At 32.2% G+C, this 12699-nt stretch overlaps 3 protein-coding genes across 3 annotated transcripts in view; 2 read left to right on the top strand and 1 right to left on the bottom strand.

Annotated features, from left to right (window-relative positions):
* Positions 1–602: 602 nt before the first annotated feature.
* Positions 603–1205, top strand: LOAG_02102 (hypothetical protein; the record flags this gene model as incomplete). The annotated part of the gene is made up of 2 exons (XM_003137640.1): positions 603–786; positions 1051–1205. 2 exons carry the CDS (start codon positions 603–605, stop codon positions 1203–1205), a joined length of 339 nt encoding a protein of 112 aa, XP_003137688.1.
* A 1624-nt stretch (positions 1206–2829) lies between these two features.
* LOAG_02101 (hypothetical protein) lies at positions 2830–3960 on the bottom strand (the record flags this gene model as incomplete). The annotated part of the gene is made up of 3 exons (XM_020445932.1): positions 2830–3038; positions 3239–3334; positions 3849–3960. 3 exons carry the CDS (start codon positions 3958–3960, stop codon positions 2830–2832), a joined length of 417 nt encoding a protein of 138 aa, XP_020303664.1.
* Positions 3961–5659: 1699 nt separating this feature from the next.
* LOAG_16823 (SMC family domain-containing protein) overlaps positions 5660–12699 on the top strand; it is a 12484-nt gene continuing 5444 nt past the window's right edge. Inside the window, exons 1-20 of the mRNA XM_020449482.1 lie at positions 5660–5785; positions 6030–6115; positions 6346–6489; positions 6756–6947; positions 7200–7376; positions 7487–7591; positions 7768–7955; positions 8085–8225; positions 8367–8517; positions 9122–9226; positions 9305–9421; positions 9594–9685; positions 9982–10090; positions 10384–10515; positions 10702–10904; positions 11028–11249; positions 11327–11453; positions 11584–11791; positions 11885–12014; positions 12135–12218. Of these exons, the coding sequence (XP_020307001.1) occupies positions 5710–5785; positions 6030–6115; positions 6346–6489; positions 6756–6947; positions 7200–7376; positions 7487–7591; positions 7768–7955; positions 8085–8225; positions 8367–8517; positions 9122–9226; positions 9305–9421; positions 9594–9685; positions 9982–10090; positions 10384–10515; positions 10702–10904; positions 11028–11249; positions 11327–11453; positions 11584–11791; positions 11885–12014; positions 12135–12218 (2789 nt within the window). The 5' untranslated portion in view covers positions 5660–5709. The remainder of the gene's footprint in view (positions 5786–6029; positions 6116–6345; positions 6490–6755; positions 6948–7199; positions 7377–7486; positions 7592–7767; positions 7956–8084; positions 8226–8366; positions 8518–9121; positions 9227–9304; positions 9422–9593; positions 9686–9981; positions 10091–10383; positions 10516–10701; positions 10905–11027; positions 11250–11326; positions 11454–11583; positions 11792–11884; positions 12015–12134; positions 12219–12699) is intronic.

Raw genomic sequence — 12699 nt, 5'->3', positions numbered from 1 at the left:
AAAAAAAAATTCCATAAAAGAAAGAGAAATGTTTTTGATCGAATTCTTATTTAATAATTTATATCCAATTACAGGAACTTTTTTTTTTCATTTTTGATATTCAAATTTTTCTTATCACTAATGAAATCTTTCTTTGTAGATTTTATTGTTGTTTTCAACATTTAATATTACAAAGGAATGTTTACCAAAAGCAAGTAAAACTGAAAAACAATCATCTTTCAGTGTAGGATTTGCGGAATCAATAAATTCTTTCGGCAAGTTATGCATAAATAATTTTATTATTTTCAACATTTGATATTGCAAAGGAATACTTACCAAAACGCAAATAAAACCAAAAATTACGTTAACTAATAAATAGTTTTGTGTTAATTAATCGTAATCATATTTATTAATTAATAAATGATTTCGTTTTTATAGTAATTAAAGGCAGTGGAAAATTAGTAAAGTTTATAAGCTGTTACCAATGATATCTAAACTTCAAAAGCACTGATGTAAATCTGTATTAATTAATATACAATTAAGGATCAGTATTAATTAATATAAAATTGAGAATCTGTATTAATTAATTAATGGTATCATTGAGATATGTTACAGAGAATACGATGAAGAATTTAATGAATGCTACATTGGGATACGTAGAGAATACCATGAAGAGATTAGTGAATGTCACCGAAGTAGCTGATAAGGGAAGTGATAAGAGAGGAAGTGATATCACCCATCGCATCTACAATATCAATGATACATCAGCTATGATAAGAATCAATGGAACTGAGCAAAAGGATGAAAGTAGCATCAAAAAAGTCTTCAAAGTCAGTTTTGCATAACATTTTAGTAATCATCAAAAGAGTGATAGGACTACGCATTATGTTTGATAATTTGAAAGAATAATTAAGTGTCCTGAAAGTGTCCCTCTCTCTTTCTCTCTCTCTCTTTCTCTCTGTGACATTGAGTTACCTTATGATTTGCATGGGGACCAAAATTTGTCGACAACTCTGAACAGAATGATTGGTTGCACTGCATAGATCAGTTGGTTCAAAAATGCTATTGTAGGAATGTCACCCACCAGAAGAATGCGACGAATTGTGGAAGCGCTTCTTTCGGAAATGCGGATGTCAATGAATATGAGGTTAAAGTTAGAAGTTGGCAGTTATGACCTCTTGGTGTCGAAGAAAGAAACCCCTACTGATTCTATTTGTCAAAATTAAATATGTCTTTATTATCCAATCATTAATTTAATTTATTCTAATTTTTATGTGATTTATTGATTGAAGTTGATCAAACAGTTAGCTATGAATACTACAAAGTTTATTGCATCATAATAAATAGTAGCTAGATATTATAAAGTATGTTTGTTAAATGATTAAATTTAGAACAATTTTACCTTTAAGATTTACCTTTTTGATGATCTATTTTATGATGAATCATTTCCTCTGAGAAATTTGATAACTTATTGCTTGCTATCTATTATTATTGTCTTAATTATGCAAATTTATCTATGCTTTGAAGTGCTTAATTGGTATAATTGTTAATTACTTTTTGTTGAAACATTCCATTCATTGTTCAGTCTTTTAAAGTGTACCTTATATAATTCATAAAAAATTATTTCAATTTATCATCATTGTTATTTTAAAGAGTTTATTAGAGAAGAAGAATAAGACTTGCCATTCGATGATTCTGTGAAAAAGTTCGAGAATTATTGTAATCTTTAGAAATGAACAAAGAAATTTTTCGTGAAATTACGAAAGTAATAATTTGAGCAAATGAAGTGATTTGATCAATTAACAAGTGTTATTACAATCTTTTAAAGCATAATTGCTAATTACTTTTTGTTTAAACATTTCAACATATTGATGCGTTAGAGCCATTCCTGAAAAGTTTTATTAATAGTGACAAAAGAGCCGATGAAGAAAACAAAAATTATGGAAGTATTTTCATGAAAGTATTCATCTCAGTAACATTGTTGAAAAGTTTAACAAACTACTCTTTATATGATATGAAATGAATATGAAGATTCAAAATTGAGGAATATAAACTTTGTTTCTTGGATTCCCAAAGGATTTTGACACCATCCTTGTCATATTTTAGAAAATTTGGCGGTGTCGCATGCAGAATTAATGGTATTAACATTGATATCAGTCGTTTCATAAATGATTTCCTGTCTGATTCATTACATTCTATCCCGTCTATTACTTCTACATATCCAATACCCTTTAATTTTGGATAAATTTTAATTTTTTAAATTTAAACATGACAAAAATAGGCTCATTTCAAGCCAATTTTTTAATCGAAGGATTTCACCATTCTTTTGTCGAAATTAAAATTGATTGATCAGATAAAATTAATTTGTTAATTATGTAAAATTTAGGCTAACTTTTAAGTAATTTTCAAGTGTTTTTGGCAGAGCGTATGGCGGTGGAAAGGAATTTAGCAGTGATTTCGTCATTTGTCCTCTTGTCGTTCCTTCTAAACTTGCAAATTTCCAAGTAATATTTTTTTCAGTTATATTAAAGTTAGATTCGAAAATTCTTTAATACACAATAAAAAATACTTACTTTTTACCGCGCATCTTTTCAGTTTTATTTTTACGAAGCAATTAATACCTATAAATGGAAGTGAAGGGACATTTCAATATTAATTAGTGTAAAATTTGAGCCAATTCATGTCATCATCGATGATTAAAATGCATTTGAAAAATTTGCTTCCGTATTTGGAATTTTTTCAAGTTAATTACTATCACAACCGACTGATTTTCATATCATTCAAGAACAGCTTGTCTGTTCTCAGTTGTTATTTCTTATCACATCTCTTATCACAATCATTAAATAAGAATTAAACTTTTACAATGTTTAAAAAGTGATTGAAATTACCGATAAACATTTTGAATTCTGCATCACGAATAGTGCTACTATCGGTACGGATTCGGATTTTTTTACGAAAATTACGAGCCAAAGTTCCGGAATTACTTGAAATTTCAACGTAAGGCGTGTACTTCCTCGGGCACAAGCAGTGTAATTTATAATTAATGATGTCATGCGGCCCTATAATGTCCGGTAAATTTAAGCCAACGGTGAAGCGCACCAAAAATTGAATTAATTTGGATGAGAAATGGATTTCTTCGAAAGATATTAACAAATTTATAAATTTAGAGTAGATAAGAAAGAAAATGGAAATAAGATTTAATGGGTCGTTGTTCATGATATTTATCTTATTCAGGTTAAGATATTATTAACACAAATACCTTTCTGTAAGAATAAGATATGGCTTGCATCCGCATTTGAAAATGGTTTCCAGGTTGCTGCTTGCATACCGTAACCGGCATCATACAGTATTATATCTGTAGTGCGATGAAGGTTAATTCTTCCTACAGATTCACAAAAAATGAATTAAAATAAGCTATTCTTGCTCAGTTATAAAGCAGGAGGTGATTGGATTTGAGGTATAAATGCTTGGGAGGAAATATTCGAAGGAAATAATCGATAATTAAATGAGTTTAATGAGCAATTAAAAGAATAAAATTATCCAGGATAGAAGACTGCAAAGGATGGAAATGTTGCAAATATTAGGAAGAACTTCTTCAATTTCTTGTCACCAAAAAACTGCAAATATCCAGTTGAGACATTTCAATCACTCTACACTATTTTAGATGACATGTGATGACATGTGTGGATCTTTGTTGAAAATAGTTCAAAACAGAAGAGAAGACAACGAAATTTCTTTTCATTAATCAAATTTTCAAAATTTTTCACACTAAAAAAACTTTCGAATCCAATGTTTTATTTAACTTACAAACTTCAAATTTAAACTTAATTTTAAATGTTTTAATTTTGACGCAAATCTAAAAGACCAACTATTTTTGTCGATTTCGATGAAAAAGTCTCCGGTCCAACGTTTTTCATTTTCTTGTTGATATGTGTAAACGACTAGCAACAATGGATTTTGGATTCCAAATCGGTGTGCCATTTCTCGGAATAGCAACGGAATAGCACTTCCGGAATATCTAACCGATTTTCGAAGTTTATAAACGATACTGAATTATTGTCCGGAACCCATACAGATATACTTATATGAGTGTGTGTGTTTTCTAATTTTTGAAGTCCCGTTTATGTATTCTGAAACTTTTTAAAAGACTTTTGAATAGAATTAGCTTTCAGATTACATGCTCAGAAAGCATTGACGAAATTATTTTTAAAAACATTTTTGAAAACTTCAAGATATAAATTCAAACTCCTATCCGGAAAGTATGTTAATGTTTAATGGTACCTTCCTGAAATTCGAAAGTGCATGAAAATATAATTTCATAAAAGTATAAAAACAATGAAAGAATAATGCAACAAACCGTACACCAAAAATGAGTAAACAAAGATGATAATATCATTGTTTATGATAACGTTTAATAGAAATATCTAATTTATTCAAATGTTTGGACAGAAAGTTTCCATTTCTAGTGTTTTAAAAGTAAAAGCAAAATTTGCAAACAACAAATGGTACGAAAGGAGTGAAAAAAGATAATCAAATAGGGTAATCAGAGTTGCTTATCAGAGCCATTGGTGTGTTAAAGAGTGATGAAATTGAAGAACTGATAAAATGAATAATTGAAAACATGTTACTAAAAACAAAAACATGCTTGAAAAATGATGAAATGGAAATAATTTGTGGACCAAAATGAGCAAGTTTTTAACTGTGTTGATGAATCAACAAGAAAATGCACTGTGCATGCATGCAAGCATGCACGCATGCATATCAACTTAGTGTGATTGATAATCTTTCATCATCATAACAGGAATTGATATTCGTTATCATTTATCGGAACAAGAACTGATATTCGTCATCACAAGATCAAAATCAGTGTATATGTGGAAAATCCTTTTAATTTCAAATTAAAGGGATTTTCCATATATATACTGATTGGATTCGCTTTAATTTCAGACTTAATAAAGTCATTCTTGTGAATATTTTGTAGAAGTTATTAGTCTTACAGGCATCAAATTTCGCTTAGAATTTCCTGTTTTTATTTTTTAAAGTTTCCCTCATCCATAATTAATACCAATTAACACGAACAAATTTCCTGAATAAATGGCAAGTGAAACTTCGACGAATTTCTCAAGTTTTCATTGCGTCACTACGTCATCCAAATTATTGAACGTGGATGACGATGACGACGATAATAGCGACCGTAGTGGACATGTGGCGCCAATTTAACAATGAACACCATTAGATGAGTTGTTTGATATACAACGTTTATTCTGCTGTATTTTGTTGGTTATTCGAGTACCTTCTTAGGTTAAATTGCTTGAATTTGTTCAAATATTTGGAAATTCAAATTTTAAAGTGACATTTGGAGACAAAATATTGCGTGAATATCACTAAGTCTACTTTGGAATCTTTTACTATTTCAGTTTGTTTATCTGTAGATATCGAATTATTTGTCAGAGATAAACTTCCAATTCGCATATTCCATTTGTTATACCTCTTGTTGTAAGTGGGAGTACGTGAAGCACGATTTGGAGATGTAGAAATGTGTGAAACTGGTTAAAACATTGCATCAAAAGTCCGACCGTTTTTGTATTGTGCGAATAACAGCAGCATTAATTGATAAGTCATTCAGTTATTTATTTGCTGTTTTTTCTTCGTCATATCATGAAACAATTGAAGTTGTAAGCGTAAACATGCAATTCAATTTGATTTCATCTTAGGAACACTTGCAAACTAATGCATCGCAGGAAAGATCTTCAAAAAGTCCCAGCTTCGCAGTCACATGGGAAAAATACCAGCACTGCGGTAAATGGTATACATTTGTAAATTAATTTTGAAAATTGTTTTAGTTATTCATCCGAAAAAATCAATTGTTTTAATTCATAAATACTGCTAATTGATGAAATTATAAACTTGCAAAGTTACATCGTGACAAGCTTAATGAAAACTTGTGCATAATCTTGATGGATTTTGACAAAAAATGGAGTTAGTCCAAGTGTCAAAATATAATGTAAGATAGGATCATCCAACTGTCGTGAAGATTTACTTTTTTGCAGCAACAATTAAACGTAGTGCTGGACGTACCGATGCAGAAAGTGATGAAGATTTGCGGGCGCAAGTTCGTAATGACGTTAATGAAGAGGTGATTACCCTTATTGTATTTCATTGAGTTGATACTGAGATTCCCTCAGCTACTTTGCATACAGTTTTTGGAACTGCTGATAGTAATGATAAGTTCCAAGCGATTTGGTTGCATTATAAACTCAAAAATTTGACATATGATTATGTAAACTCAAAACTTTTATGTCGTTTATGTTGCTTGTTATTACATGCTAAAGGTTGGATATCAGAAAGATGATATTTTTGTTTCAGAATTTGTTGAATATGGAAATTCCTCCGATGCCCGAGCCCATAATGAGTGCCGATGGAAGTGGACAACGACTTATGATAACTAGCATTGATGTTGAAAATTTCAAGTCTTATTATGGTAAACATGTTTTGGGTCCTTTCCATCAGGTAGGTTAGAATTTTTGTTTTCTGCTTAATTCACAATGTTCATGTAGGTATGATGTAGCTCAATGTAATAAATCTGGCATCATTATCAGATATCAGTTCTTTGTGGTATATCATTCGAGGAACTGGAATCTCTGACGATTATAATATGGTGAAATTTGAATAAATTAAATGAACGGATTTAGTTTTAGCTTGAAACATGTAAAGTTTGTGGAATATGAAATTTATATTTTGTCCCTCATTTTGTGTACAGTCGTTTTTTCTTTCAGAATTTTTCGGCCATAATTGGACCTAATGGTAGCGGAAAAAGCAATGTGATTGATTCTTTGCTATTTGTGTTTGGTTATCGTGCATCAAAAATTCGTTCTAAGAAAATAAGCGTTTTGATTCATTCCTCAGCTGGTCGGGAAAACATATCAAGTTGTACTGTCGGTGTGAATTTCCAGAAAATTACTGATTTGGTATGTACATAAGTTGATATGATAAGTAAATGGCAAAAGAATTTTCGCTACTGACTCGTCGTGAAAATAACTTCTAGGTTTAACAAGATAGTTTGTTCATCTCAATGTCAGATACTTTACTGGTTCGCATAGCTTTTTGTTTATATGAAGAAACATTTTATTTTAAAATCTCCATGGAGTTTGAAAACTGATAATCATTTGTAAAACGACTGAATCTTGTCAGTGAGATTCTTCTGAGATTTCTTTTTTTAGCCTGATGGAGGCTATGATGTTGTGCCATCCAGTCAGTTTACTGTCAGTAGAACTGCATTCCGTGATAACTCTTCGAAATATACTTATAATGGTAAAACGATGCAGTTCAAAGATATTGCTGTATTGTTGCGAGGCGTTGGAATCGATCTCATTCATAATCGCTTCCTCATTTTGCAGGTATCACAATACATTCTTGCACAATGTTCAATATTATCTTGCTTATTGTCCATTCTTTATTTGACTTGCACAATAACGCTTTCTGTGTGAAGCTAACATAAATTGTCCAGGGTGAAGTTGAACAAATTGCTTTGATGAAACCGAAAGCTTTAAATGAAAATGATGATGGCATGTTGGAGTATTTGGAAGATATCATTGGTTCGAGCAGGCTCAAAGTTATTGTTTCTCTGTTTTTAATATCTAATATTACTACGTATAATTACTACTACTATGTTTTACCGTGTTTTGTTTGACCATCTTTTGTTCAAAAATTAAATTTTCTTGTATTTTTTTCTGTAAGCTGATAATATTGTACATTTATTTATATAATAAGAGAATTACTGATTTTAAGGTTCCAATTGAAACGATTCAGCGGAAAATTGATCAGTTGCAAGAAGAACGTTCTGCGCAATTGAATCGTACGAAATTTGCAGAAAAGGAAAAAAACGATGCTGAAGGCCCGATGAAAAATCTTATTGCAGAACTACGTATTGACAACGGTATTGCACTGACGAAGAATCGCTTACTGCAAGCTGATCGGTAAATTCTTGCATGTTTTTTGACCCAAGAGTGGAAATATGGTTATGGATACAAAATGATAACTTTATGTTGTATTCAATTTAAATTAAGGTTTTGGAATTGGAAAGTATAATTCCTCTTCATTCTTAGATGTAAGGCCAAATCGGAACTAAAGGCAGATGAGGAGAAGAAAGAGGAGTTTGAGAAGGATCTGGAAGACACGAAAAAACGACAGGGAGAAGTCTTAGCCTTACAAAAGAACAGGAAGGATGAACAGAAACAGCTGCAGAGGTGACGATTTACTTGGATATTATTTTAAAATTGGATATACTCTGCCAGTGTTTTTTTAGTATAATTTATAGGTTCTGGTTGGACTTATGAGGTTGAAATTTTGCTGTGTATTACAAGGTCTTAATTTATTTTTTACTTCAGATCCTTCGAAAAAACACAGGAAGAGTACGAAAAAATGAAGCATCAACTTAGTGAACTGGAACAAGCGGAACAAAAGCGCAAGGCTGAGTTGCTTCGCCTTAATGACAGGAAGAAGAAATTGATTGCTGACATAGCGAATGAAGAAAAAAAGGTTTCCTTGTATTGTCAGTTGTATAATTCAAAACTAAGTCTTTAATTTGTATGGAATTGTATATATTCTGTAAAATTCCACTCAAAAAGTGCAAGCAGTATTGACAGCATGATTAAATTGATTTTAAGTTTCTTCGATTTCTTCGATATTTCTTCAATGCATTATTTCATTGGGTGAAATAACATTTTTTGAGCATTGTTAAAATACTCGGAACACGTATTGTAGGAGTTGCATGGAATTGAAAAACCATTTCTTCATTCTGCTGGTACATACTAAGCATCTAAATCACCAGCTTCCTAGTTAACGAGTCAACTGAGGGGAAGATTTAACACCTGCACCTGTTAGTGTATCTACCTTTGAAAATCCGGCATATAACATGTGAAATGCGTCGAAACTATCCATCAATTTTCTCAGATAAAAAAGCTCAGAAATAAAAGTCGAACTATTGCGGTGAACCAGTAGGTGTTGACTAATATTGCGGAAGCAGTCCATTTCTAGAAAAAGTCGTTTTTCTCTTACATACTATTTTGTACTCCTTATCATGAATTTTCTTGATTCTAAATGCTTGCACTAAATACTCTGGACTTTATAAATTATATTTCAGATATATGAATTGGAGCAGGTGCCAACAAAAGCAAGGAGCAAGCTTGAAGAATATCGCGAAATATTAAATGGAATTGATGATGTAATTGCGCAAAAGCAAATCGAAGTAACGCTTTAGTCATATAATGATTATATTCCTTTCATATTTTTTAAGCCTATAATTAATGTTGAAACCGTTTTGTAGGTCGATGTCCATCTCAAAGAACTACAAGAGCAGACTATAAAGTTTCAAGGCCCGAAAAAGGTATTAGAAGAACAAGTTGGAGAACTTACTGCTAAGGAGGATGAGGCAAGCAGCAAAGTTAGTCCTTTACTTTTTATTTATCTATTTTAGAAACATCAGCAGCATTCATAAATTGTCGTCTTAAAACTGAAGAGCTACAATGAAAAGAATGAAAATTTGTAAACTTTAAGAAGCACACTGTTTTGAATGATATTGATGGTCAAATTGGCATAAAGTGTTAACTTTCCAGTTAACGTTGGCGCAGGAAGCACTACAGTTAATGCGTAGAGAAGAGGAAGTGGGAAAAAAAAACTTTCGGAAATTCAAACATCTCTTAATGATGTAAAAGTTCTCTTGGAATCCAAACTAAAGTATGTTGACATTTTTCTCATCATTGCAAACATGAAATAGCTATGCTCGAAAAGTAATGCACCTGACAGTTCGTTTTATTCCAGACAAATTCTGTGCTGTTACGAATCGTGTGAAAAAACTCTTTTCTCGGTTAAGATTCTTTTGACAAAAAATTTTGACCTTGAAAGAATATTTGAATTTAAATTGTTAACACCATAATGGGATTTGCAGCTAGTAGACTTTGTTCCTATAGTCTCTGCAGTGATTTTTATGCTAAATATTTTCAGTGAACTTAGTAAAGTAAGACAGGCAATTCCAAATATCGACAAAGAGCTTCATAATGCCAAGTCAGAAATGATAAACAAACGGAAGGAAGAAGCGGAGTGCGCTGAAAATGTTAGTTTTCTATTTGTTCAATAAAATATAAAGATTCTATAAACAATGATATATACATTAGTCTATGAAGTAGGTAAAAAAATTTTATTTGAAAACTTTTTTCCATTTCACTGGAAATTCCGAACATGATTCCACTTTTCGTGCTATAGTTCGATTTTGTTGCACTCTACAAAGGGATTCTTTCCTTCATTTAATTGCACGTTGTTCATTCTTTTCCTCTTAAAAGAATATATTTTTCTCTCAGAAAAATTTTGACTTCAAATTTAATTTTGACAAAAGTTTCATTTTCCTAGGTTCGGCAATGTATGGCAAGGTTCGAGCAAAAGCGACGCACGGTGGAAGCATTTCAGAGTCAGAATAACGTACTGAGACGCTTGATGGCCGAGAAGTCATCCGGAAGCATACCAGGAATATATGGACGTCTTGTAGGTTTCCCGTTACGAATCGGTGTTAAGGATATATTGCTGTTTAGTGGCATTCGGTTGTCGTAATATGATGCAGGTTACACCTACATCATAATATTCATGTGAATTGGGAGATAATTAAGTTTTTCAGGATTTAAATCGAAGTCTAAATTTCAATGTTTTTAAAATATCCCTTCTCGACTGCAGGGTGATCTCGGTGCAATTGATGAAAAGTATGATGTCGCTATTTCGACAACATGTCGACCGTTGGATTACATCGTAGTTGATAACGTTGATACTGCTCAAATGTGCGTGGAATTTCTGAGGCGCGAGAATTTGGGCATTGCTTCCTTCTTGGTACTTGATAAGCAGGAAAAACTTCGTCCATATATGGCAAAGCTATCCACCACGTACGTTGATCAGCGAATATGCATGAACATAAAAGTTTTCTTTAAAAAGTGTTGATATTGAAGTAAACTGCAATTGTTTTCTTGCTACGATAACTTTTTTTGTTTGAAATTATTTATTTTCAGACCTGAAAATGCACCTCGATTGTTTGATTTAATTCGTGTAGCAGATCCTGCGGTATTACCTGCATTCTATTTTGCGTTACGTGATACTTTGATAGCAGATGATATTACGGCTGCAACACGTATTGGTATGGGTAGCAAGAAACGTTACCGAGTGGTAACGCTGAAAGGTGAAGTGGTTGAAACAAGTGGTTCTATGACAGGTGGTGGAAGATCTGAACGGAGGTACTTACTCTTATTTGACAAATTATCTTAATTAGTGATATTTGGTAGATACGGTGAACACGTTATGTATTTTGTAGAGGTAGAATTGGCCAAAGTGTCAAAGTTGACACTTCGAACGAATCATCCGAAGAGGTTGCTGAGCTGCAGAAATTACTAACTGAAGAGCAGAATCGACTGAATGGCTTGCGAGGTGTCATTCATCAGGTTTATATTTAAATTTACTGTTGAATGAACTACCACCACACTTTTTTTAAGAAAAAATTAAAGCAAATCATAACTTTTTTCGTTATGAAAATTTTCACCTTCTTTATACGAATTCTGATTCAACTTACAGCTCGATTCTCGCGTGATGTCGCTTCAAACTGATTGCGATAGACTAAAGAAAAATGAACAGAATTTGTCAAATGACATTGGACCTCTTGAAAGAAAAGTAGCTGATCTTGAGCACAGGCTGGAGGAACAAACAGCTAGAGTTAGAAGTGTTTGCGTAGATGAGAAAGACATACAATGTAAAAAAGCTGAAGTTGCAGAACTTACAAAAGGTTGAATTCTTCGATGACAGATTGAACTTCTTCAAGACATTGAAAACTTCATCTTCCATTCTGTAAATAACAATTACAGCAGTTACTTTCTAGCCCGTGATAAAGCATTAGAAGCGGCTGATGAGGTACGTGGAAAGGTGGCTGAAATAAACACTAAGATTCAGGAGGTCTATAATCGAGTTGTTGGTCCTTATCAGAAGGAACTTGACGAAATTCGAGCGAGGTGAGTTTCTTCAGAAATTCGTGTAGTTCATCACTACTTGAAGTAAACATTATATATTGCTTTTTTCGAGCTCAGTCGTTTACGGAGGAAGGAGGTTCTTTAAATTAAAAGTCATTTTAGGAAAGAAAATGCATCGAAGGGAGCAACAAAAGAACAGAGTGTGCTTAATAATGCTCAGCGAAATATGAATAAGGCGCTGAGCAGGTTTGATAATTTTGAATTTTTAAAGCATGACAAAAAATATTACTTATTCAACAATTTGATAAGAAATGAAATTTGAATATTAAATTAGGAAAAATGATCTTGAAACCGATCAACGTGAAACTGACGAAGCAATCAAGAAACTTGAATTAACTGAGGATACTCAAGAAGCTGATATTAATCGGCTAATTAAGGAGAAAATACAACAAGAGGTAACTTCATTTGTTTCATCAGAAATACCTAGCAATCCTTGCTGCAATGTAGGTTTCGAAAGGAATAAAGACAGACAGAAGGGCATTATCCGTTATTGTTTCCTTTGATCTAATTTTCTGTTCACGAAAAAACATCTTACACATCTCCAACAATTATATTGCTTTTCTGCATATCCATTTCCAATATTGAATTCATGGGGATACGCTATATCTCATCTGGCTACATACTTGACTCACAGATAATTCAAAGCGTATATACATGAATTTTACAA

Source organism: Loa loa (genome assembly GCF_000183805.2).
Source record: "Loa loa unplaced genomic scaffold supercont3.21, whole genome shotgun sequence".
Lineage (NCBI taxonomy): Eukaryota > Metazoa > Nematoda > Chromadorea > Rhabditida > Onchocercidae > Loa > Loa loa.
The sequence above is the reverse complement of the archived record's forward strand: the minus strand, read 5'-3'. Positions and strand labels throughout refer to the sequence as shown.